The sequence below is a fragment of the Lygodium microphyllum genome, chromosome 3 (assembly GCF_053477565.2).
Source record: "Lygodium microphyllum isolate KBCC chromosome 3, Lygodium_microphyllum_v1.1.10, whole genome shotgun sequence".
In the NCBI taxonomy this organism is placed as follows: domain Eukaryota; kingdom Viridiplantae; phylum Streptophyta; class Polypodiopsida; order Schizaeales; family Lygodiaceae; genus Lygodium; species Lygodium microphyllum.
This window is the reverse complement of record NC_141137.1, coordinates 2,559,862-2,587,609: the sequence shown is the minus strand read 5'-3', so window position 1 is coordinate 2,587,609 and position 27,748 is coordinate 2,559,862. Positions and strand designations below refer to the sequence as shown.

The following is a 27,748-nucleotide window of genomic DNA, read 5'->3' as shown; positions in this document are numbered from 1 at the left end:
TACATCATTTTCAGGTCTTTGAAACACCTTGGGAAGATTTACAGCTTGTTGTTCTATATTTCTTGCAGCAGTATCAACCATGTTGGGTATTTCAATTGCATGTGTAGGAATATTTCTTGACTATTCCAACCTTATTTGCAGCTTCCTTTGCTTTTCCTTAGCTATTTTAATTGCATCGTCAAATGAGTTAGGGTCTTTTATCAAGATATAAGCAAATAAACAAATTTATCATTTTTCAAGAACATGATTGGAGTTTGCTCCATACGTTGTGTGACCTCTATCCATCTCTTTTCAAACTTGGCAGCAAATTTAGACACTTTCTCATTCTCTTCTGGAAACATTATTTCCAAAGATTTCCATAGACTCTTAGGAGTTTGCCTTGCTGCAAATTTGGTGGTAAAACCGGTTTTAACTTGATTTCAATTTGCTTCTGTTTTCTCATTCAATGAATCCCACCATAGTCTTGTAGAACCTTCAAGCAACATGTCAATTATTTGAAGTTTATCAGCATCAGTGTCTCTGTGATCCTTGTAGGCCATCCATTCCAAAATCTTGATAAACTTATTTGCATCCTCATTTTCATACCATAAAAAGGTTTATACCCAATCCTAGCCATGCTTGAGTTATAGGTTGGTTTCCAAACCTTACACTTCCCAATTGATATGATTAGCAAGAGATTCTCAGCCGGGGCTGAAACCAGCCTTCCTCCTCAGATAGGGTGGTGAATCCTTGATTACAACTTAATTACAGCAAGAAACAATAAATGCAAATCTGAAAATACAAATTTACCTACTGATCCTGGACAATGCACACGATTGGCCCCAACAATGGTGCCCCTTTCGGTATTTCTTTAGCTTTATTGAATAATTTGATTTACAATGGGATTCTCCCAATCCCTTTCGGTATTTCAACTCTCCTTGCTGTCCAAAGTGACCAGCAAGTCTTCAATCTATTTTGCTCCTTGATTCGGGCACTGAATTGGCCTTCACCCAATTTATAAATGATGGAAATGCCCCAAATTCAATGGCTGGCTAGTCCTCCACCTGAATTCAATTGAAATTCACCTTCAGCCATGTTGAATCCAAGTCTTGGAGCTTCCAATTTTTGGCATGCTTTCCAAGGCTGTTGCTAAGCCCTAATTTTTGCTATAAATTAGGGTTTACAGCAGAGAAATTTGCAAGCTCTCAATCTCCAAGGGTCCAAATGCCGAGACTTTCAGAGTAAGGCTGTGAAATGATTGGGAGATGAGAGGGAAAGCTGTAGAGAGAGAAAATTCAGAGTTTTGTTGCGAAGAATGAGTGAAAATCAATCAAGTGCAGCTGCTGCCCTGCCAAACAGCATGTAGATGCAAAGAACAGAAGAAAATCAGTCATTTACTGATGCTGCTCTGTCTCAACAGCTTGTAGATGTTGTCTCTTGCTGTTGATTGGTCTTCTTTTGTCTCTGGCTGCCTCAGGAGGTCCTCCGATGGCTACAAATTAGACCAGCGGCCTCCCCTCCCTCCCTCTTGCAGGCTGAATTTATAGAAATGCCTCTCTCCAGGCTCTAAAAACGTTTTTCAGTCTTGCATGGGCATTTTTCACAAGTGGCAGCCTTACCAAATGGTTTTTCCAACGTTTTTCATAATTAAATATTAATTCTCAACCTTAAAATATTGAAAATTAATGTAATAATTATTTCGGTGTCCTGAAACATAATCAGATTGGCCAATAATTAAATTTGCTAGGCAACTTCCATTTTGAGTGTCTCTGCGCCATCTTTGACGATCAGATTGGCGTTAGGTACCATTAAACGCCACTTCTCTAGTGTCACCAACTGACACTTATGGCCAAATGGATGACTTAGGCCAACAACTGGCACCAGATACCACCAAGTACCTGTGCGGTATAACTTATAGTAACTTTGCCTTTGACATCTTGTGATTTCTTTGGGTCGCCGGCTCGTAAATTTACTTTAACCCTAGTTGCACCTCACATGTGCAACATTTACTTAATCATGTGATTAAGAATTAATCCACATGTTAAGTGAGGTTTCAAAATTACATGTCCTCATGATAGCCCTCCCCTTCAAATCTTTGCAATCGTCCTTGATTGCACTTCCAAATGCATGAAAAGCAAAGTACTACATTGGAATTTCCATAGGGCATCATAGTCAACACAACATTGCACACTGCTGTGCAACCATTCCATATGTCCAACATATGCTGAAAATTACCAGCCAACATAACATAACATAAGACTCACAAAGAATCTCAAAAACATTGCTAGATTATCATCTGACATGTCTATTTCTAATGAGCTCAACTCATCTAGTAAAACCAAATCACAACATAGCATAACCAAGCATATACCATGGCTAAAACATCAATGGTATCATAAGATATGTTGTTGTCCATGAAACTAGATGTAAACCATTGAAAACTGAGCGTAATTTGATTATAAACTGATCACTTGTTGATCTGAGAACTGATCACAAACTCATTGCAAAAACTGACCAGCAATCTGTGTAAAAATTGGTGCACAACTAATCCAAATAGTGACCATAAACGGTTCTCAAGCTGATAAAAAACTAAGCTGAAACTGATCAGAATTTTTGTCTCAAAATTGAGGCAAAGTTAATGCTAAATTGTTCATAAGCCAATGTAAAAGTATAGTTCCAATTTCCTGGTGAAACTCATACTCATCTGCATACATCTTACAATGACTAGTATACTAAGTAGTGATCTCATGGCAAACATACTGTCAGTGCAGTATCTTGGATGCATGCTGAATACATCTGAGATCCACTACATACGAGATCTGTCCATAATTGGAGGAGAAGTGCTACCTCTCGCTTTAGCATCAGGCAATACTCCGGACCCTTGCTCTGCTAAACCTGACGGAGCCCGAACTAAAGTGAGGATGGCCTGTTAAGTTATCCTCTTCCATCTATTTGGCATCCATTGGTGAGTAATTCTGAAATTTCACCAAGTATCTCTTGGAAACTTTACGTTTGACCTTTCTTTTCTTATGTGCCAAAATCTACTCAGGTACCAAAATCTCATCTAGCTCCTCAACCTCAGACTGAATTTTAGCAAACATATCCTTTGGCACATCACCATGAAAAGGCCTCAACAAACTGACATGAAAGTCATTGTGTATCCGCCAATGTGGAGGTAATTTGAGCTGATATGCCACATTGTTAATCTTCTCCAACACTTGGAAGGGCCCATAGTATCTCATACTCAACTTGGGATACAATCTTTCTCTTCCTTTCATCTTTTTCAGTCTCGCTTTTTCAAAATGCAGCAATACATAATCACCCTCTGCAAATTGCAAAGCACGTCTATGTCGATCAGCTGCTCTCTTTTGCTTTTCTTGCGATCTCTTAAGTGCATACTTTATCTTTGCATAGGCTACATCCAAGTTTTCCACATAACGATTAGCCTCAAAGATCTTATTCTTAGTTTGCAAAATAGGTGGTACCTTCTTGCCACCCTCAACCACCTCAAATGGACCTTTGCCCTTAAAACTATGCATTGTGTTGTTGTAAGCAAACTCAACCAGGGCAAATACTACTCCCACTGTGTCTTGTGGTTTGAAACATAGCACCTTAAAAGATCTAAAGCTGTGGAATTTGCTTCCTCAAATTGACAATCTGTATGCGGATGGAAGGATGATGAGAATTTCAGCGTGGTATCCATATTCTCAAACAAGCTCTTCCAAAATAAAGTGGTTATCCGGGGGTCTCGATCACTAATGATCGACTTTGGCATACCATGATATTTAAAGATGTGCTGCAATAACAATCATGCCATATGATCAACCTTTATTTTCTTCCTCACTGGAATAAAATGGGCTTGTTTGCTAAACCTGCGAATGATAGTCCATATCCCATCATTCCTTGTAGGTGTCTTAGGAAGCTAAAAAATAAAGTCCATCGCAATGCTCTGCCAAGGCCAATCCGGAATAGGCAAGGGCTGCAATAAGCCCGGCAACTTTTGCCTATCATACTTTACCTTTTGGCATACGATGCATGCCTTAACAAACTGTTCTACATCATGCCTCAAAGCTGGCCAATAAAAAAAATGCTCCATTGCCTTGACCGTGGTATCAATACCTTTGTGTCCTACATACGGAGGAACATGACTTTCAGTGAAACCTCTAGGCCTTAACTGCTTTGTGACACATAGTCGTCCATGCATCATCAGAAATCCATCTCTTAGCACAAAGTGTTCATGAATTTGGCCATTGTAAAGCTGATCATAAACATTAGCAAAGTCCGAATCAGCAACATATTGCTCTTTCATGGCATCCATAGTTGTCAGGTACGAAATGTACGGTACGATAAAATACGGTACTAATTGGTACCTTATGATTTTATAAGCTACGGTACGATATTAGTACGAAAGAAAAATTAAGATGAATTTTTAAATAACAAACAAAAATCATAAAACATTAAATGATAGATCATAGAATACATGTTTAAAGTGGAACTAGCCATTTCATTACAAAATAAGATAAATACATGAGGATGATGGTTGACCATCGCGGTTGCATGGGCTACACAAAACATGTAATACAACTACAGTCTATAGTCTAGTATATATGATACAAAAGAAAAGAGAGACCTATGTCATATGAATCTATGATGAGGCATCATCATCATCATCATCATCATCATCATCAGAACTATCTGAGTGCTCATTAAGAGAGTCTGAAGATCACTCCTCGGTATTCGATGATGAGACACACTCATATTCATCCTCACTGATGAGGTTACCATCATCATCAAATGATGGCTCCCTAGGTGGCGGATGTGTAGGCAAGGGGGGGATGTCATCATAAGGCATAGGATGTGAGCTACTAGAGCCCCGCCTTACATATGTCTGCAAGCCACTCGAACCACCCCTCCTCGATGATGGAGGGCGTCGAATGACTATGCCTGTGCTACCATCTACTCGAACTCCTTGCCCACGAGCACGCTGACTGCGAGTGTCACGAGTATTTGTTGCTATAAGCTCTCTATAGAGCTCTGCAAAAATCATCTCCTCCTCCTTGTCCACCTCCTTATGTATATTGGAAAGAGTGTCGCCCGTCAACTTAAATGTATCAACATTCACCTACACAATGCAGTGATGCATGTAAGATTGATCATTGTAAATGCTAAAGTCTAAATTGTAAAGAATAAAGTTTAAACTTCAAAGTTCAAAGTTTAAAAATTAAAACAACAAATTTTAAACTTTATGGTTAAGTGTTTAAACTTTACTTGCTTTGGACTACCCATGCTCATCATAGCCCTCATCATGCGTAAGTTAGTGCGGCAATAGACTAGCCGCTCTAACTGTCATGTGCTAAGCCGATTACGAATCTTTGTGTGAATTGGAGAATAGTCACTCCAATTTCTCTCACATACACCAGAAGAGCAATCCCGGGCAAGGACCTCATGGCTAAGGGCTGAAGGGTCTCTAGTGCGTATCCAAAGTTTTGCCACCAAAATAAAGGCTTCACAAGTGACTCTCTTCTCCAATAACTGGGAGAAGCAAAAGCCACATGCTCTCTTTGATCTGCATAGTATCCTAGCTCCTCTAGCACTGCATTGTGGCCGGATGCACCAATGCGGCAAAACCATGGATGGGCTTATGTATCCATGCCCATCTGCTCTCTGCTATCTCTAAAACATGTGCACGCTGTGTCTTTGTGATCATTGTACAATCACGTGTCTCCGCCAATGCTGCTCTAAAAAAGTGAGCGAGAAGGCCCATGGTGGACCCCTCGCAACCACTCATACGTAACACCCTATAAAAGGGAGTCACGACAATGACAACGGTACAGACTTTTTGCTAAAACTGCTCATTAAGGCACAAGCGCTGCATGGCTTTGGCCTCCTTTGTCTCATTCTCATCCCACTCATTACATAGAGTGGACATCACTGTTTGGCGCAAGGCGGACCGCACCTCATAAAGGTGCTCCAACAATAACCAGATGTAAGCAAAGAGAGTTGAAGAAGGCTTCTTCACCTCCAATGTGCTGTGCTCACGATACATCGCAAGCACCTTTATCTTTACCGTGAAGAATGTGACAATTGATGTAGCTTTGTGGACCACCCTCTTCACCCACTTGAGCTTCTCAATGTCCTTCATGAGCAAGTTCAAATAATGACTTGCACATGGATATGTATATCTCAATGATAGCTTGTCGAATGTGGTAGTAGATGAATGCGCCCGTCGGTTTTTTTCCCCTCTTGCCGGTATCAACAGCCCGCAAAAAGTAAGTGCCGAGTGGACATGAGACGAGTATGTTGATGATGCCCTGTTTCTTACGATCACTCCATTCTTCGGTGAGAATAGAGCAACCATATTTTATCCATGCGGCCCGAATAGGATCAAGGGCTCTATCAATCCTGTCCTTCTCTTCATCAATCTTTCTCGTCCTCATGTCGTTGTATGTGACACCGGTCCATCCTTCACATGGACCCACATTGGCAATGGCTTTTACCATCTTTCATTGCTCTTGCTTTAAGACATTGAATGCAAGATTGTACTCAATCACCGTGCGTGCAATTTCAATGTCCGCAAGTTGTTGCCTTTCTCTAAGAAAGGCAATCGATCCACGCACATGACCGGGAGCTTGAGAGAGAGACGATTGTCTCTCCGGCATCGCATGAGCCTCCACTTTGTCTTTTACCGGAGCCGGCTGCAGATGTGGAGCCCCCACCATCAATGGTAGAGGCCTCTTCCGCATCGGTTGAAGATATACCCACATTGGATGCTTCCTCGTTAGTAGGCATAGAAGTTGGTGCTGATAAGCCACTTCCTCCTCCTCTTGTGGATCCCCCTCTTATCTTGGCGAGAATCTCCTCTGGAATGTTTTGAGGGATCTCCTTGCATGGAGCAACTTGCCCCCCATCTTGGAAAGATGTTGGAGAAGCCGAGTTGCACCACTTGTATAGCGCTTCCTGCAATACTTGCATGTCCAATGGTGGGAGTTGAACTTCTTTGTCTCCCTCTCCACATGGATCACATGCAAATTAAAGGCCTCGTGCTTCTCACGAGTCATGGTGCCGATGACGGATAAAGAGGCGAGAGAGAGAGAGAGAGAGAGAGAGAGAGAGAGAGAGAGAGATCTTGACTCTTGAAAGTTGAGAGGGAGACTTGAGAGGCCCGAGGGTTGGGGTAAAGTTGAAAGAGCAAGAGTGAGAGAGAGGGGATGGGAGATGAGAATGACAAATGCTTTGATAGGGTGCGGGATAGAGGGGATGGGAGATGAGATTTGAGAATGGAAAATGCTTTGATAGGGTGTGGAAAAGAGGAGATGGGAGGTGAGATTCGAGAATGACAAATCACACGTCCATGAGATTCAAGAGAGGAAGATGAGAATGGTATGTCACAAGTGCTTGCTGAATTGGTGTGGAAGCATGGAGGAGAGGAGCACCTTTTGTAAATGAGAGAAGGGTCAAAGTCTAAACAGTCAAAGAGGGGTCAACGGTCAAAGAGAGGGTTGCCAGCTAGAAGGAATCCAAAGAGGATTGGGGAAGGGAGTGGATGGCTGGAAAAGGGGGTGGGGTGAGATATCCAAGGCTTTCCACCCCCCAAAAAGTGCCACGCAGGTAGGCAGAGTAAAAGCGGGAGCGAAAAACGCAAGGCGCGGGATCCAGGTGGCGTAGGCGACATGGTAGAAACAGGCCCAAAATCTTGTACGAATTCGTACAGATACGTACCGTACTGTATTGTATGGTTCGTACTGTACAAACCAGTCCGTACCACACAGGAAGGCAACTATGATGGTATCCAACTCAGTGTGATAAACCATACTGACAGCTAAAATTTGTGGCTTACGTGATAGTGCATCAGCCATAACATTCTTTTTACCATCAATATGTACAATCTGAAAATGAAACATAGAGAGAAAATTTGCCCATCTTATATGCTTCTCTGACAACTTCGTCTGCGTCAGAAAGTACCTCAAAGTTTGATGGTCTGTCTGCACTGTAAAATTAGCCCCCAACAAATAATGTTTCCATGTAGACAGTGCATGAATTATAGCCAATAGCTCTTTTTCATAGATGTGCAAATTCTTTTCTGTACCGTGGAGAATTTGGCTCTCATAAGCCACAACTTGGCCGTCCTGCATAAGAACAACCCAAATGCTGTTACCACATGCATCACATTGAACTATGAATGACTTCCTTAGATCGGGCAACACAAGCACATGATCTGAAGTCATCTTTTCCTTCAACTTTTCAAATGCTGAAATTTCCACTGCTGTCTATCTAAATGGTACATCCTTCTTTTGTAAGGCATGCAATGGAGATGCAATTTCAGCAAACCCGCGTACATACTTTCTATAGTAAGAACATAAACCCAAGAAGCTGCGGATCTCATGCACATTCCTCAAAGGTGGCCATGATCGTATTGCTTCAACCTTTGCAGGGTCCACGCGAATACCATCAGCCGATACAATATGCCCCAAAAAGTGGATTTTATGCAAGAAAAATTCACTTTTCTTGTCATTGATAACCAGCCTATGGCCACGCAGTTCATTGAACATCATATCCAAGTGTTTCCTACGCTCTGCCTCGTTCTTTGAATAGACAATCATGTCATCAAAGAAAGTGCCCACAAATCCTCTATGTGGCCTGAAGATACGATCCATCATCCGATTAAAAGTGACAAGAGCATCCGTAAGTCCAAAAGGCATAACAAGAAACTCATACAATCCAAAAGATGTCCTAAAAGCTATCTTAGGCACATCTTCTGATCTAATGCATATCTGATGATACCTACTTTTCAAATCTATACGGCTAAATATGGTTGCCCCTTGCAATCTATCCATAACATCATCGATCCGAGGAATCGGAAAGCGATTCTTTATTGTGATCTTGTTCAAAGCACGATAATCAATGCACATATGCCATGAACCATACTTTTTCTGCACCATAAGCATTGGAGAACAAAAAGGAGATGAGTTGGGTTGAATCAACCCTTTTTCCAACAGCTCATTTACCTGAGTCATAATCTCCTCTTGTTGGGCTGCATTGACTCTGTAGGGTGGCTTATTAAGTGGGCTAGTTCTATGGATAAGATCTATGCCTGGCCTTTCAGGCAGTAGCTGTCCTGGAAGTGACTGAGAGAAGCAATCAGCATACATTTTCAGAAATGATATGTGATTCTTCTCTAACTTAGACATGTTCCCAACATTCTCACTATCATCTTTATCCTTAGTAAAAACCAAGTACGCATTACTTTAGAAATGGCAGCTGCAGATATAAAAGGGACAGATTCACCTTTCAACTTTACATTAAGTGTGAGTACCTTTCCTTATGCTGAATAGTGAATTTTTTTGCATGAGAATCAATCATTGCATGCATACGGTGACACCATGGCATACCAAGCAATACATCACAACCCTCAAGTGGAGCAATGAAGAACTCTTCATTGTCCACATATCCTTGTATGTGCAATTGAAGCTTTCCAATGAGTGGTGTGGCAGGCTCTGCATGGCCTTTACATGCCATTCCAACTTCCCCCATGGGTCCCATCTCATCCTCACTGATGCCTAGACGGGTGGCCATGTCAACAAAGATGAAGTTGGCTCGTGCACCATTATCAAAGAAAATCAATGCATGCTGATCCCTAATTTTGCCCCACGCTTTGCACAACTCAGTAGCATCATCATTGGGCTGATCACTAACAACATCGGGCACCAATCCCATTGATGTTTTAGGCTTCTTTTCTTTAGAATCTTCCTGATTTTTTGATTTTCCGGCTTGCTTCCTTATTGGGACAGTCCCTTGCAATGTGACCCTCCTGTTCACAAATAAAACATTTATTTGCAGCCATCAATTCCGTACGTTGTGCCAATGTTTTCGAGCCCTTTCTTTGTTGTTTTGGCCTCTTTTCAGGCTGATTTTCAGATCTGTCCCTTTTCTCAGCCTTAAACACCTTTTTATTCGTTTTCTCCCCACTCTCTAGGAAACCCGAATCTTTTCCGTGCAGCAAAGCATCGACTGTAGCAGCAGTCTCTATAAGTTGAGACATGCTAGACACGGCGGATTTAATGCAAAAATCCGTGATTCCTTTGGGCAGTCCACAAACATATTTTTCCACTTGCTCATGAAGGGGTACGGGGCGATAAGTAATAAGCAGCAATGCATCCCTAAACTTATTATATTGCTCCAAATTCTTACATTCCTTAGCATCTAGCTTATCCTTAGCTGTCATGATGTCCATCTCAAAGGTACTTGTCAACCAATTTGATGCAAACATTTGCTTGAATTGTATCCATGTTGACAGTGCTCTACCTTGCATCAAAAGAGTGGACCACCACTGTAATGCATTCCCTTTCAAGAAAGTGGCTACCTTTCAAGAAAGTGGTTCCCCCCCTGAATAGGCTGCATCAAACTGTTGAATGAAAGTCAAAGCTTTCAGCCTATCTTGTACACCGCTGAAGGACTTAGACTTCACTGCTTTTCGACCCTCATCATAGTCTTTTGCTGCCTCTTTGGGTGTCAAGTTGTCATACACTGGCTGCCGCAAAAAGAGTGCCTTTGCTGAATTCACATCAAAACCAATGTGAAACGGAGCATTTGCATGACCAACATTCATTCCTTGAGCCCCATAAGCATTCGGGGGTGTAGATGCAATACCAAACATGCTACTTTGTGCCCCAGGCATCAAGTCAGTGCTGCCATACATAAGGTTTTGCATATTTCCAGCCATACCCGAATACATTGGGCCTTGCACTCCATGCATTGGTTGCTGCATACCATAGGGATTTGTGCCATACATTCCCATATGCGGTCCTTGTCTAACCATAGCATGAAAAATCGTGCTTCCACCAAAATATCATGGCTGCCCCATCATAGCATGCACGCCTGGCTGTCCAAGATCCATTGGATTGGCACTTCCGTGATGGCCTTGCATTTGCATTCCTTGCCCTGTAGGTACCAACTTTTTTATTTCATTAGCATCTTTGGGAGCTTCAAATGAAGGGTTTGGCATTCTCTTCGGTGCATCTTGCTGTGCCGAAGGTGTAGAGGACGTCTTTTTCTTCTTGCCTTTGCTGTCCTTCTTTGGAGCATTAAAAAATCGGGTAAATTGAGGATCCTTTGCTAATTCAGCAAAGAGATTTGTTGTTGTCCTTATCCAATTCTTGAACTGATCATCAAATTCCTCTTCACTTTGCTGGTCATCAGCCTCCTTATGCCCTGAAGGCCGTGTATCTTGCCGAACAGTAACATTTTCAGCTTGCTGTCCATGGTGTGGGCCTTGTCCAAGGTTAGGCAATGCATTTCCTTGATTTCCATGTGAACGTTCACACTGAGAGGCATCATCGCTGCTTGAGTCCATCTCACTGTATGAAGACATATTGTTGTAATTTCTCAGCTGAGAGCAAAAATCAGCACTAGCACAAAGCTTTGACTTGCAATCAGGCGCCTCGAGCCCACCAAATCAAGGGATTGAGTGGTATCCCGGCAATGGAACCATGAAACCAGCCTTCCTCCTCGGATAGGGTGGTGAATCCTTGATTACAACTTAATTACAGCAACAAACAATAAATGCAAATCTGAAAATACAAATTTACCTACTTATCTTGGAGAATGCACACCCGATTCCCCAACATTGGCACCCCTTTTGGTATTTCTTTAGCTTTATTGAAGAAAATGTTGATTTACAATGGGATTCTCCCAATCACTTTCGGTATTTCAACTCCCCTTGCTGTCCAAAGTGACCAACAAGTCTTCAATCTATTTTGCTCCTTGATTCGGGCACTCAATTGGCCTTCACCCAATTCATAAACAATCGAAATGCCCCAAATTCAATGGCTGGCTAGTCTTCCACCTGAATTCAGCTGAAATTCACCTTCAACCATGTTGAATCCAAGTCTTGGAGCTTCCAATTTTTGGCACGCCTCCCAAGGTTGTTGCTAAACCCTAATTTTTGCTATAAATTAGGGTTTACTGTAGAGAAATTTGCAATTTCTCAATCTCCAAGGGTCCAAATGCCGAGACTTTCGGAGTAAGGCTGTGAAATGGCTTGGAGATGAGAGGGAAAGCTGTAGAGAGAGAAAATTCAGAGTTTTTTCGTGAAGAATGATTGAAAATCAATCAAGTGCAGCTGTTGCCCTGCCACAACAGCATGTAGATGCAAAGAACTGAAGAAAATCAGTCATTTACTGATGTTGCCCTGTCTCAATAGCTTGTAGATGCTGTCTCTTACTGTTGATTGGTCTTCTTTTGCCCTTGGCTACCTTAGGAGGTCCTCCAATGGTTGCAAATTAGACTAGTGGCCTCCCCTCCCTCTCTCTTGCAGGCTGAATTTATAGAAATGCCTCTCTCCAGGTTCTAAAAACGTTTTTCAGTCTTGCATGGGCATTTTTCACAAGTGACAACCTTCCCAAATGGTTTTTCCAACGTTTTTCATAATTAAATATTAATTCTCAGCCTTAAAATACTGAAAATTAATCTAATAATTATTTCGATTCCTTGAAAAATAATTAGACTAGCCAATAATTAAATTGGCTAGGCAACTTTCATTTTCGAGTGTCTCTGCACCATCTTTGACGATCAGATTGGCATTGGGTACCATTAAATGCCACTTCTCTAGTGTCACCAATTGACACTTATGGCCAAATGGATGACCTAGGTCAACAACTAGCACCAGATACCACCAAGTACCTGTGTGGCATAACTTATAGCAACTTTTGCCTTTGACATGCCGTGATTTCTTCGGTTCGCGGGCTCGTAAATTTACTTGAACCCCAATTGCACCTCACATGTGCAACATTTACTTAATCATGTGATTAAGAATTAATTCACATGTTAAGAGAGGTTTCAAAAATACATGTCCTCATGACAGGGGCACCAATCTATGATAGGTGAATTGGGTGGTTGGCCTCTATCGACTTCCAAGGCAACACCATAGGACAAAAGCCAAGAATCTCTCTTAACAAAAGTTTTTGGATGGACACTACAAAAGGCAAAACAAGGTTCCCTATATCAATTTCTTTCAATTGCTCTTTCCATTTCAAATATATTTTCAGCATAAGAATACATATATTTCAGGAAATTCTTTCTAGATACACACAATTGAGCTTCGAAACCTGCTATAGAGTGGTGAATAGCGCTGTAGAGACTGCCAAACTATGGGATTGTGGGTAACAAACTGTTTATTATTTCAGATCTGTATACCAGCATAGACAAGCATGTATTTTAGCATATTCTTCTTTGATAAAACACTACAAAGCTCTCTAGACCCGCAGAACCTCAGGAGATGTAGAAAACTTGCATTATGCGAGCATGAAACATATGCTGTTTGGTGATAAATTCTTCCTTGCTTTTTCCTGTTGGGGTTAAATTTTAGTGATGTTTGAGTTTTAGACACCAAACCAGTGGGATGATAAATTAATTCTGTCAAGAGAGAGCATACTAAAATTCAACTCAAACATGACTTGTTCTTGTTTGTTAATGTACCATTCTTATATGATGATGAGAAAACTTGACATGCATGTGTGGTGAATCATGGAATGGGGAACAGATAGCAGGTGACATGAGGCAGCCCATCTATATGGCTCTACTTGGTCTTCTTGGAGATGGTGACATGGCTGTTCAAGTATGTACCCTTCGTGTTTGGTTGGAATCTGGCATACTAGTTGTCTGCATCAAAATTCACACCAAAATGTTTATTGAAACATAATTTTTTAAGGGCATCTTACTACTACATATGCCTAGTTGTAACTTGGGGTTGAAAGAGATACTAGTGTTTGTGTTTACACAGCTGAATAGCTTTTCTGTTGCAGTTTGAAAGATGCAAGGAGTGAGGGTAACGATAAGATAGTGGCTAATTTATTGTTTACAAAATGGTATTGGACTCATTTAATGTTAGAATCTGGAATTGCAGTTGGCAGCATGCCGCTCTTTACATTATCTTATTGATGATGTACACTTCTATGAGAATGAGTTTGTAGCTTATGTGCCAAAATGTTTGGAGCTTCTCTTCCAGTCTATGAACCATGCTCATGAGTTCGACTCCAAGGTAATTTTGTGCATGTCCTAGAAAAGATGCCCATATATTCATTTTGGTGAGCTCATGTATTACATGCAGATTTTTACATTAGACATGCGTGCATTGGCTTAATGCTTCAATGTTTCACACATCAAATGTTAAAGAAGGAATTCTAGAATTTTTAAGTGATGAGTTGGAAAAGGCATGCTCTTTGCTTCGTTTACTCATTTTTCTCACCTGTGGCCCTCTCTCATGCATTTTTCAATCTTATATTGTGCTAGTAGACCAACATATTATTGAATAGGTCATACAAAGGGTGATCTCTTGATTTCTTATTTAACATAGCTTTTGGGTTTTTTATTTCAGCTTCAGATTTTCAATCTTGTTTCATTAATCATTGATCGACTTGGAGAGAAAATTCTTCCATGCACCAAGAGCTTGATGCTATTTTTTCCTCAGGCAAACCCATACGAATTCTCTTCTTTTTGTATGTTTGTCTTAAGCTAACTAGCTTGAACTGCCAGGCATATCTGTAGAAAAAGGGCTATGCATATCATTGTGAAGTATAGGACTTGCATTTTGCAGGTTTGGCAGGAATCATCAGGACAAAGTCTTTTGCGCATTCAAGTGATGGTTGCGCTACAGCGTTTGATTGGTGCTCTAGGGCCACAGTCACCAGTCTGCTATGATTTTCTTCTTCCAGTTCTAGAATATAGCACAGATATTAATCAACCAGATGAACTAAATATGCTGGAAGATGGCCTGCAGGTATACATCAAGTGGTCAATTTTTTATGCGTTTCCAGCATGATGCACGTTGAAACATTGCAGCATGATGATCACTGAAATACTGAACTACTGTAATTGCTCTCTCCCTTTTTATCATGCATTCAGGAGACAATTGCATGCTCTATTTCACCCCCTAAATAAAAAACACATCTAAGTATACATATATGTCAGGAAATAAAAAAGCCAAAGAAGAAGAGTGAAAGACAAAATGAGATTCTCTCAAGAAAAAGTGTTTCCTTGTATTTGCAAGAACTGAAAAAATAAGTGGAGGTAATCACAGTGCTGAAATCAGGAGCATGGTGATAGTGAGGTATGACCTTGCTAGGCCGTATGCATGGAAAGATAGGCTTGAAGGCAGCAGAATTGGATGGCGGAAAGTGAGCTTGAGAAGAGCAGATTGTTTTGAGAACTTTCCAGGGATTTTGATGCCTTTTGTACAGTAAGATCTTTAATTGGAGAAGTGGATCAGAAGTTGAGCTCTGTGGCTTGCTAGTCTCCTGTGACCTCGTTTTCTCAGTTAGTTTGTGGTGTGTGAAAATGGTGGATGATCTGCAGACTGAAACAGGACTCCAACAGTATGCTTTGAGATCTCGGATGAATAGTTCTTTAATGACATTTTGTACAATGATTTACAGTTAATATAGCTGCTTGTGTGTGAGAAGGCTAAACCCAAATGCAATGCAATTTAGTAGGGAAAACTATTTCGCATGATTTTCTGAATTCTTGGAATGTGATATCCATGACTTCTCTTGCCGAAAGATGCCTTAGGCAAGTTATGTGGCTCAAATGGCCAAGAAATTAGCCTCTCTGAAAGTGTGTGTGCATGTGCGTGTATGTGTATGCATGTGTGTATGTGTGTGTATATCATAGCAACATGGAACAGGTGAAATGTGGCCTTGGAACGCCCGAATGCCGTTTTGTAATGTGAAGAATCGGGAAACATGTTCCTAGAAGGTGGAACATTCGTGCTGCTATTGCTGAGAATGTTTCATGGGTGGAATATTCCCAAGCAAGGTACCTTGTCGAAAACATGTGTTCTTGGCTAGTGGGGAATTGGCTACCATTTACAAGGGGGTCTTTTGGGCAGCCTTGCACCTTGTGCTCAACTATTCGTCTTCGGCTTTGTTTTTGTCTTCATGTTTGCCTTTGGTTTTGCCTCTCACTCTGCCTATTGCAGCTGGCCCTCCCCCAAATCTCCTCTCTCTCTCTCTCTCTCTCTCTCTCTCTCTGTGGACTCAGCCCTTTCTCTTTGGTCTCCACTCTCATAGTGTGCTCTAGACTCTCACACAACCTCTCCTCTCCTTTTCCCTTGTCTCAACTCCCTTTCTTGTTGAGATGTCTGGACACTGATGTACTTGGATGACTGTTTCCACATTCATATCACTGACATGGTTGGTACCTACATTGGCATATTATTCTAGTGATACTTTATAGCTGGACATTAGTCCACCTACCTGAGCTATGGGATATCTATCTAGTCATCTTTTTAGTTAGCGTGATTACACTATGGACTGCTTGTATACTATGTAGTACTCTCTTATTATTTTTGGTAGATTGATATAGTGGAGAAGAAGAAGAAAGACTAGGGTTTTCAGCTTTCTATCTTGTGTGTACTCTTTGTTGTTTGTTGTGTGTCTTGCAAGAGCTCAAGCTCCTTCTCTCCCCCCTCATCTTTTCATGGTATTAGAGCAATGTTGAAGTGGGGAGCTTTGAGTCGTAATAAGAATGTGGAGATTTCTCTTATACGATCTCCAATTGTTAAGCCTTCTTCATGAGCTTGGAGTACTCAAGGGAGTATTATAGACCTTTGGTCTAAACTTGTGTGCTCGGATTCACGTTCGAGCGTGTTTTCACTTCCGTTCAAGAGTTAGAGATTGTTCGTGTGTGAATCTGCTAAGGTTCATGGACTCTGGAGTCTGCAAGCCTCGTCACTTCGCAAATAGGTTGTAGGTTGACAAGCATAACTTCCATGCTTGGAAGTTTAGATTGATTGACTAAATTTTTTAATGGATAAAGAATATTACGACTATATTGAAGGAGATAATGTTGAGGCTCGAGAGTTACCGGAGGAAAATGCGACGCCTGGGCAAGCCAAGGTATTCAAGAAATGGAACTAGGGTGCTTGGAAATTTATGTATTGGCTTTCTATCAATGTTTCAAATAATATGATTGGGCATATACAGGATGTAAATAGTCTTGCACAGACATGGGATAACCTAGTCAAATTGTTTGGTACAAATACAAAGCTAGAAAGTTGTAGTTGAAGTCTGAGTTAAATAATGTCAAGTGTGGCAATCTGTGTATTAATGACTATGCATTGAAGATTAAGATCATTTTTGAAGCTCTTGGATCTATTAAAGTGTGGGTTGATAATGGTACTATAGTGGCTGCACTTTTGGATGGCTTGGGTGAGGAGTACAAGCAGTTTCCGAACCTCCATTAACAAAAGAGACACCATTCTTGATTTTGCAGATCGAATGTGTATGTTGATATTAGAAGAGAAAAAGTTAGGTCTTGCTGCATCTTTGTCACAAAGCAAGAACAGTTTAGAATAGGTGCTCTACTCTAAATACGAGTAGAGGTAGAGGTCATGGTGGTAGAAGCCAGAGTGGTGGCAGCTTTGGAAAAATTAGGGGCAATCTCATGACTCACAAGAGCAGTCATATAGGTAGTAGAGGCAAGTCTTGAGATAGGGGAGCCATAGAGGGCATGGCAAACAAAATGCAGGTTATGATAATAGAGAATGCTATAATTGTGGTGAGAAATGTCATATTGTATATGGTTGTCCAGAAAAGAGAAGAGGTGGAAATAATAGAAATGGGAGAAGACAACATAACAATTATGCATCTGTTAGTAATTAGGTTGATAATGAGAAGTTGTTTATTATGCAACACATGATGAATGTAGTAAATGCAGATGCATTAGCAATAATGATTGATGATGTATGGTATGTGGATTTAGGTGCCTCTAACCATATGACGTCTCATGGAGAATGGTTTAGAGAAATAAAAAATTTTGAAATGCTTGGTTTTGTGGAAACAGGTGATAAAAACATGCGTCCTATTACTCATGTTGGGAGCCTTCCATTGTCTATGTAGGATGGAAAAGTTAAGTCTTTGATTGATGTGCTACATGTGCCTAACATTTCAAAGAACTCTGTTTTTGTTGGGCAAATAGTGGAGAAGGGATTGCAAGCAAAATTCGATCAGAATAGTTGTTTTGTAGAAGATTTCAGGAATAAATGTAAATTGGTTGCAAAAGGTAAGCGTGTGGGAAGGACATTTACCTTAGATGTAAATGTACACGAGTTGAAGGTTGCTATGTTTGTACAAGGTGTAAGAGTTCTAGCTGATATTCACATTTGATATAAACATATTGGCACATGTAAATGTGCAACGGTTAAAGAATATGCAATCATGTGAAATTGTGATTGGCATGCCTAAGTTCAAAGTGACTGATATGTAGAAAGTTTGTGAAGCATGCCAACTTGGAAAACTGACAAGGCATGCATTTTCTGATGATAAACATGTAAGTATGTATTTACTTGATGTTGTACATTGGAATGTGTGGGGTCCTAAAAATATTGCATCAATGGTTGGATGTGAGTATTATGTAACCTTTATTGATGATCATACAAGGAAGGTACGGGTGTATTTCATGAATGAGAAAAGTGAGGTGTTCTCTCATTTTCAAGATTTTTAAAATTTGGTTGAGAAACAAATAGATGTGCATATTAAGTGCCTGAGGTCATATGGAGGGGAAGAGTACCTCTCCAATGAATTTAGTAATTTTCTGAGACAACATGGGATTCAAAGGCGGTTTACATGCAGGTACACTTTGCAACAAAATGGTGTTGTTGAAAGGAAGAACATGAACATTATAGAAATTGCACGAGCCTTGCTGGATGAAAAGAATATATCTCGTTATTATTGGGATGAAGCTATCTCTACAAATGTGTCTATTACGGATAGAAATCCGACTATTGCAGTGCATGATATGACACCATAAGAGAAGTTTATTGACAAGAAACTAGATTGGTCACATATTAAAGTATTTGGATGCATTGCATATATACACATTCCTAATGGTACGAAAGAAATTAGCTCCGAAAGCTAAAAACTGTGTATTAATCCCACTCCTTAAAGCTCACCTTCGCCATATCTCCACCCTGCCTCCACTTTCAAGCTCTCCATTGGCCATCCTCTCTAACCTCAAGCTTTTAATATGTAAACTTTTAGTATAAAGTCTCGAAATGTTTAAAGTATATTACTTTGAGTCCCAACATTCAATATAGGTATTAAAATTATATGTATAAAATTTTTCATCGGACGTAGGTCCAAGATTTGTTAGTCCGATTAGTAACGTACTAGTATCAGACGGTACTAATCAGACGCCATCAAACATGACAACCATGCATACACCTAGTGTAAGAAAAACCAGGGCTGATGTAAAGGGATCAAAGAGTGCTTTGCAAGTACGCAGGTCAACAAGAGTAAGGTATCTCATAAACAGGTTGACATATGATGGTTATGTTGCCCACCATTATGCATATATGGCGAAGGTTATAAAATAAGTTGAGCCTACTTGTTTGAGGAAGCTATTGGTCATGTGCGTTGGGAGAAAGCCATGGATGAATTGGATCCATTGGATGTAAATTTGACTTGGATTTGGTACTACCTAGAGGAAAGGAAGCTAGATGTTGTAAGTGGGTTTATAAAGTAAAACATAATGCAAATGGAAGTGTGAGTAGGTGTAAAGCAAGACTAGTTGCAAAAGGTTATGCACAGACTTATGGGATTGATTATGAGGAGATATTTGCTCTAGTGGCAAATATGACAATTGTAAGAGTTGTTATTGCAAGGGTTGCAACAAAAGGTTGGGTCTCACATCAAATGGATATAAAAAATGCATTTTTGCATGGTGAGTTGCAAGAAGTATACATGGAGTAGCCAAAGGGTTATCAAATCATGGGTCATGCTAATTAAGTATGTAGGCTATGCAAAGCCTTGTATGGGCTAAAACATGCACCAAGAGCATAGCATGACAAGATAGCATAGTATCTTGTCTCTATTGGTTTTCATGTTGGAAATATAGATTACTTGCTTTATGGGCATCAGAGTAATAGAGGCATTGTTATGATTACCTTGTATGTGGATGATTCGATAGTTGGGGGTGATAAGGTGCAAGAGGTGGAGTATATGCTGAGCCTTCTCAAGCAAAAATTTGACATGAAAGATTTAGGATAGGTGAAGTACTTTCTTGGCATTGAGGTGATAAGAACATCTAAGGGGATATGACTCTCACAGAGGTAGTACATCTAGGATATGTTGACGAAGTATGATATGAATGATTTTAAGTTAATCTTAGTGTCATTGGATCAAAATGTGAAGCTAAGTGTTGATGTGGGTGAGATATTGGAGGATCCCATGATGTACAGGAAGAAGGTGGGAAGTTTGATCTTCACGAGTATCACTAGGCTAGATTGTGACTACACAATTGGCTTGGAGAGTCGGTTTATGCAGGTGCCTCATAAGCCTCGTTTGGATAGTGTGAGACACACATTGCGGTATCTTAACGCCACATTGGATTCTGGTATCTTGTATGAGGTTGGCTCAGTTATATTGATGCAGATTGGGTAAGCAATGTGTTTGAGAGAAAGTCCACTATTGGCTATTTATGTTCCTTTGGAAGTGAGGTTGTAACTTGGAGTAATAAGAAATAGGCTAGTGTTATATTGAGTATAGAGGCAGAGTAGAAGGATGTTGCTATGGTAGCAGGTGATGTAGCTTGGATGCAAAAGCTGCTTGATGATTTGGGAATATAGATAGATAGGAGAGTTGTCATTTATTGTGACAATATGAGCAATATACATTTGGTGAGGAACCCAATGTTTTATGCATGCATGAAACACATTGAGATTCATTATCATTTTATTAGAGAGTGGGTCTTGGTAGGTGACATTGATCTCATACAGTAGAAAAACTTCGACTATTTCAAAGATTACTTGGAGTATAGGTGATGGAGTTGAGCTTGAGGGGGAGTGTTGAGATATCAAGTTTGGCACTCATGTACTTAGATGATCGTTTTTGTATTCATATCATTGATGTGGTTTGTATCTACATGAGCATATCATTCTAGTGGTACTTTACAATTGGACATCAGTTAATCCACCTAAGTTATGGGATATCTATCTAGCCATCTTTCTAGTTAGTGTGTTCATACTATGGACTGCTTGTATGTTACGTATGCTGTAGTCTCTCATTATTTTTTGGTAAATTGGTATAGTGGAGAAGAAGAAGAAGAAGAAGAAGAAGAAGAAGAAAGACTAGGGTTTTCAACTTCCTAAATTGTGCTCATTCTTTGTTTGTTGTGTGTCTTGCAAGAGCTCAAGCTCTTTTTGTCTCTCCCTATCTTTTTATTTTTTCATCATAGAGGTTGGAAATCGTCAATGGCTGTTGCTTCTACCTCGCAAGGCTGGACTAGGGGAAAGCCATCTAGAGATTGGTCATGGTGGGACAAAGTGAACATTGAGAGCCTTGCTCGCAGTGAAGGAGCATGTTGATGGAGTACAAGCCATGTTGTTAACCATGCGCAAGAAGATGGATGCAAGTTTGAAGCAGAGTGGAAACACACAAATAAGAAGTGCTGGAAATATTTCAAAAGAGATTATTTTTTCAAATTGTATTGCATTATTTTGGGCCCCATCATCGATAACGTGGAACCATAATGTATTTGCATTATTTCTTATGATTGTACATGTATTTTGTAACATTATTTGAGAGTTGGGCTTGCTCTTGTGCAAATTGTAAAGTATTCTAGAGATGATAAGGAGACTTGCAATCATGAGAGGTTGCGGGTGTCAATCTTCTATTCACCCTTGACATGATTGACCTAGTTAACATGAGATGTGTGCATATACCAAAAGGTACCGATTAGGAATCTAAAAAATGGGAAGGGCGCCTTGCTTATATAGGGAACCCTAAATCCCAAACCCATGTATAAAAACTAAAAAGTGAATAAAAGTGCTCATTCGGGTGTGTGCAAACTTAAGAGTCTCCTTTCTTCTTCTTGCTTTCATCCATCCTCTTGTGCAAAACCTGAGAGTGAGGAAGAGTGAGTGTGTGAGTGAGGGACGTAGTAGGGTGAAGCTCTTCTCTCCTCTTACCTTTGTTCTCTTCTTCCCATTCGTGGAGAGAGAGAGAGAGAGAGAGAGAGAGAGAGAGAGAGAGAGCTAATTGGTTGCACCTCAATTGTAGTGGTATGAGGCCCCTTTGGTTTTGGCTCAAATGGTGTAGTTTCGTTGGCCATTGTTTCTCTTGTGGTTAACTGGGCCACTTTGCAACGGAATGGCTAGACCACAAAAGTACCTTGATGGATCAGCCCATGGATAAAGATCAAAGCGTGCTCCCCTGTTCAAACGAATAGCATGTTGTCCAGCCTAGTCAGTCAAAGGTTAAGCAACTGGCTTTCCCATCTATCCTAGAGACACAAGGATATAGATAGAACCTCGAATGATAAAGGTAAAGCGAAGGAGACTCTTGTGCCCACAGTACGTGTTGATCCTTCTCCATCGCAGGACCCCCTTTGCACTTACTCGCAATGCCGCGATAAGTCTTCCAATGCGCCTAGTGTTCAAGTTTCCACTACCATCAAGGATCTACAACCTCCCAAACAGCAAGAGCCACAACAACGTGCTCGTGATCCTCCAGCCCTGTTGACATTTGATGTGATTGGTTGTGTCGTCACGCCATGGCACCGCAAGTACCCAGGTTCTACTTTCTATCTTGCAGATGGGCCTCCCTCCTTGTGGGCCAAACATTAGAGGCCCAATCCCTTAGCAGTGCTAGGAGACTTCTTTGAAGATGGTGTGTCGAGACATTGGCAGCAAAGGCCCAAGTCCATGCTTCTAAATCCGGTCAATACTCTTGATCCCCTTTTCTTTTGTCTAGTCCTGGGGTGCCTCTTCCACTCTTGTCCTTTTATACCTTTTGAATCCATTGTACTTGGTTTATATATGATTGGCCTGCAGCCACCCTGTACTCTGTAATCTTGTTATCTTGTACTTTTTTTGTAATTAATATAATTACCCACTATGAGAGAGAGAGAGAGAGAGAGAGAGAGAGAGAGAGAGAGAGAGAGAGAGAGAGATTCCGGGGCTGCGGGCATATTTGGGTCATGCGCAATGTGTTCCTTTTCAATATTATGTTGGGTATCAAAAATTATGTTGCCAAGCTAAAGGGACTTCTTGAGTGGCAGCTTGATCTTATTCAGCATGGTGACACTTTGTTTGCAAAGGATTTAGTTCCTTGGCATCCGGTGTTCTCTTCAGTGGACTTGCCTTGATTTTTGTACTCCTTGGCGTTCCTTTTCCATGTTGCTTGTAAATGAGAGTTGAGTTTATGAATGATGGCCGAGAATTAGCCTGCATCATGTAATCTTGTATTTTTTCGTAATTAATACAACTACCTATTGCAGAAAAAAGGGGGGGGGGGATTGGGAGTGGAGAACCTTTTCTCCACCTTCTTCTTGTTCTTGTTCTCTAGCTCTCTCTCTTTCATGGAGTACTAGAGGGGCGGTTTAGTGGTGAAGGAGCTGTGGGAGATCAAGGGAGTGCTACTTGGGTTGTCAGGCCATCATTGAATATTTGAGAGCATATGCAGGTAGGAAGGTGAGCCTACTACAAGCTTTTGGTTGTTTGTTGTCTTGTGTGGGAGAGCAAGAGGAGAGTAGATGGCTGCAAGACTTGAGTGTATGAGAAGTGGTTGAGTCTATAAGCATTGAAGCTCTTGAAATAATAGGAGTTTTGTCTAGGTCCCACATGTGTGTTTAGCTTGACATTTTTAGTTCCGTTTTTGGGACATGGACAGAATCAACTACTCTAGGATGCTTACATTTTCATTGAGTAGGGGATAAGAGGCTTATGCATTTGAGATTGGGATTGAGAGGTAAAGATCCAATCTTTGGATCTTAGGACGGGCTTAATTTGAAATTTGCGTGGCTAGGATAGAATAGAATAAGAAATGGATTTGTGAGTGAATAATTTGAAGTTGATTTGCCATTTGAAATAGAGAGGATTTGATAGTAATCTCACAATCCAAGGGGGAATATAATTTTAAGTAACCCTAAAGTATTTATAAACCGTCATCTCGTTGTAGTAGAGATTACAAATGCGCTTGATGATGATTGCTGCACCAAGTTGACTATGCTTTATGATTATTCTATGTTTTGGACATTGCCAAGTGCATCATAGAGAGAATTAGATTGGATGACAGAAGAGAAGAGGGCTGAAAGAGCTTTCTCTATACAAAACCTTGTGGGCACTCGAGGGCCACTAGGTAAGTCGAGAGCCACTCGTGTATGGGGAGAGAAATGGCTGCATCACTTGAGCAGAAGAAAGGAAAGGAAAGAAGGGGATGAGTGCTTGAGTGGAGTCTTGGGAGGAAGAGGGAGAGAAACTCCAAGGCAACTTGAGAGAGAAATCGAATAGAGGGGAGATGAAGTTGGAAGGACTTTAATGAGCCCAATAAAACGAAATGATTTGGAAGGAGTAATTGTTTGCACATACCTTGAGAAAAGTAGCTATCTTGTTAGACATAGTAACCACCCATGGTGGCGTGAGAGAATTAAATTGAAGTATCCAATCAAGGCAGCACATTAATTGTAGCTGCGGCGTATTGCTTGACTCAAGTGAATTCTGCAAAGTGCACAAAGATAGAAGGAGAGTGCTCGAGCAAAAGTTCAGGTGGACCCGAATTACTACTCGGGTGTAGAGCACTGGAGTGTAGAAAAGGGGAGGAAGGAATAGAGACAACGGAATCATTTAAGTGGAAGAAGTGTAATTGAGTAAGGGAAATGGGAGAGAGAGGAAGAAATGAAAGTTAGGACTAGGCAAGGCTGCACAAAAATGGATTTAAGCCAGGATTGAGGTACCTCACCTTTGCCTGTATTGCTCTAAGGGTGTACTTAAGAGACCTCCATTATGACATCAAGAGATCACATAGGAGAGAGTGCATTGAAGGGCCGAAGAGATGTAGGCAACCAACAAGCATGGGAGAAGCGGCATGCAAATGAAGGAAACAAGCAAGGGAAAAAGTAAGTAGATGAGGGCTGCTATGTGCCTGAACTCAGGATTCATGGATTTTATGTACCCAATCCAACTAAGCATGGCAATTTCCAGAGTAGAACAACTTGTGATCATACCTAGAAGAGGCAAGCAATTAGTCTCGACCACCATAGCAACACCAATGAAGTACTCTTTATCATTCTTGAGAGCCATGACAACTCCCAAGAGCTCCCTCTTAATCTGTGGATACCTGCGTTGTCTCTCATTTAGGACTTTCCCCCCAAACACAAGGTAGGAAAGGAGGGAAGTCCTAATGCAGTAATGCGCATAGGCCCACAAAAGTTCCTTTTAATGGTCTTGCTATGTTACTCTTGTGATTGAATGATCCCAATTCTTGTGACTTGAGAGGGGTGTCAAAAGTAGTTTATGATTTGACTAGGTCAACCATACCGTTGACTAGATTGAGGACTCCAGCATCGGCATACATGTAGAGGGCAGAGGGTAATCACTCTTCAGAACTGCACTCGCAGCTTTTGTTGTGTGGCTTTGGAGGCAGACATTAGAATAGGAATACAAGTCAATTGAAGTGACATGATAGGAGGTACATTACATTGCCCGTCTTACATGCTTGTGGAAGTGTGAAAGAGATTGCAAGACATGCGGTTAACCTGATTACGTGAAGTTTAGAGTTGTGAGTGGAGATAGGTGAAAAGCAGAAGTGTCTATTAGTGTGCAGGGAGATACAAGGAAGAAGACAAGGAGCAAACTGAGGACGAGAAGCAGAATACAGGTTGTGATGTGTAGTAGGAGGCCAACACAAATTTTGCTTTGGGCTGAGATCAAGGGCATACTTCAGGGCTGATATGTACATGTTAAGGAGACTGATCATTGAGGCCTGAAAACAGGGTATTACAGGCTGAATCACAGCAGGGTATTGCTGTTCTGATTCTTACTGCTGTCATGTACATACTTTGTTGTCTTGAATCAACAGAAAAGTGGGCTGATTTGCTTGAATCTTGGTTTATTCTGATCATGGGTTACAAGACTGATGTATATGGTTGAAAGAGAGGTATTTTGGTGATTCAGTGCATGAATTATCATGTCTATATGGGCTGAATAAGTTCCAAACTGTTCATATCTATGTACTGGACTATTTTTGAACTACAAATTCATTGTTTGCTGTCCAGACTTATATATGGTGATCTATTTGGATATGGGGTTGAATATAGCCAGGTTTATGCTAAGCAATAGTCTCAGAACTTGATGCATATGCTGTATGTGGTTTGGACATAAGATTTTATGAATAAGATAGAAGCTACAGTTAGGGGTTCATTGGTTCCTTGTTATTGCTATCTATTACCTTCTCTCTTTGTTTTCATTCCCTTTCAATAAAATCCATAGCTTTGTGTTACGAGCTCTTCTTTCTTGAGACCTGATGTCTTTTGGCCATACATGCCAAGTCTCTTGACACCATGATTGCCGGAGTCTCTACCCCCAGAACAATGACCAACTAGCCAATGACATCTCCTTGTAACCTTCTTTAAGGACCCCTTTTTCTTGCTAGCCACACTTTTTCTGAAACTGGCCTTCCTCCTTGGATAGGGAGCTCAATAACTTGATTAAGCACTAATTACAGCAAGCATAAAATTCACATGAATTGAAAATGCACACTTTACCACTTTAATCTTGGACATTGGATACCTTATTGGCCCCAAAATTGACGCTCCTCGTGATATTTCTTTATCATATATTGTAAACAGGAGTGCAACTGAGATCCTCTAATCTCCTCCGCTATTCCAAGTGCCTCTTGCTGTCAAAATTGATTTCAAGCCTCTAAACCAATTTGCCCCTTGGTTTGTTTAGGCATTGGCCTTTACCTTGCTCCGTAAAAGACAAATTCAGCCCCAAATTTGATATTAGCTAGTTGGCCTCTTGAATCTCCCTGAAATTCCTCAATTTTAGTTGCTGGAATTCTAGTCCTAGGCCCTCAATTCTAAGCATGTATCTCGAGGTGATTGTCAAACCCTAATTTAAGTTGTAAATTAGGGTTTACAGTAGAGATTGACTAAAGTCTCTTTCTCTGATGGCCCAAACTGTTAGAAAATGCTGAGATAACTTGAAAGATGGTTGGGGAATGAGAGAGAATGCTGTAGAGAGAGAAATCTCAAAGTTTCATCATGAGAAATACTAAAAAACTACTATTGCCTTGTTCAAACAGTCATGGAAGCTGTTTCCTACAGCTTAGGACTGCCACACAAACTGTTGCTTCATCCTATTTGCCATCATTGGTACCAGAAGGACCTTGGGCTGTTGTTGCCTGCTCTTGGAAGTCCCCAAACTGCTATCACATATTGTAGGATTGATCCTTGGTGGTTCCAAATCACATCAGTAGGCTCTCCTTGTTTCTAATAGCTTCCTCTCTCACAATGGCTGGAATAGACTTCCACGAGCCCCTAAAAACGTTTTTTCCATTTACATGGGCAAGTTTTGCCAAGTGGCAGTCTTCTGATTTCATTTTTCAACATTTCTAGCTTATAAATTAATTTTTAAAATATTTATTCTGAAAAGTAATTTAATAATTACTCTATTGCTCAAAAAATTAATTTCACCAATCAGTAATTAAATTGGCTAGGCCAATTTGTCTTCCAAGAATCCTTGAGCAGTTATTAGCCCTTAGACCGGAATTAATAAATTAATAAATGCCTAGTCTCTAATGTCACCACTGATATTAGTGGTTGATAAATTGGTCTAGGTCAAAATCTAACACTAGGCACCACCTAGTACCTCACATGTGCAAGTGACATTAGCACATTTGATTAGCTTTTAATCAAATGCTAAGGAAAGCAATAAAATTTCATGTTGTCGTGACAAACCACCCCCTTGAAATCTCTACAATTGTCCTTGATTGCACTA

At 40.7% G+C, this 27,748-nt stretch overlaps 1 protein-coding gene across 7 annotated transcripts in view; it reads left to right on the top strand.

The window, feature by feature from the left end:
* Positions 1-27,748, top strand: part of LOC148038009 (ARM repeat superfamily protein) — a 144,986-nt gene that overhangs the window by 75,437 nt on the left and 41,801 nt on the right. For all 7 annotated transcript variants that reach the window (XM_087667899.1, XM_087667896.1, XM_087667891.1 and 4 more), the window contains exons 12-15: positions 13,517-13,591; positions 13,880-14,014; positions 14,351-14,443; positions 14,570-14,752. In XM_087667899.1, coding sequence (XP_087524025.1) covers positions 13,517-13,591; positions 13,880-14,014; positions 14,351-14,443; positions 14,570-14,752 — 486 coding nt within the window. The remainder of the gene's footprint in view (positions 1-13,516; positions 13,592-13,879; positions 14,015-14,350; positions 14,444-14,569; positions 14,753-27,748) is intronic.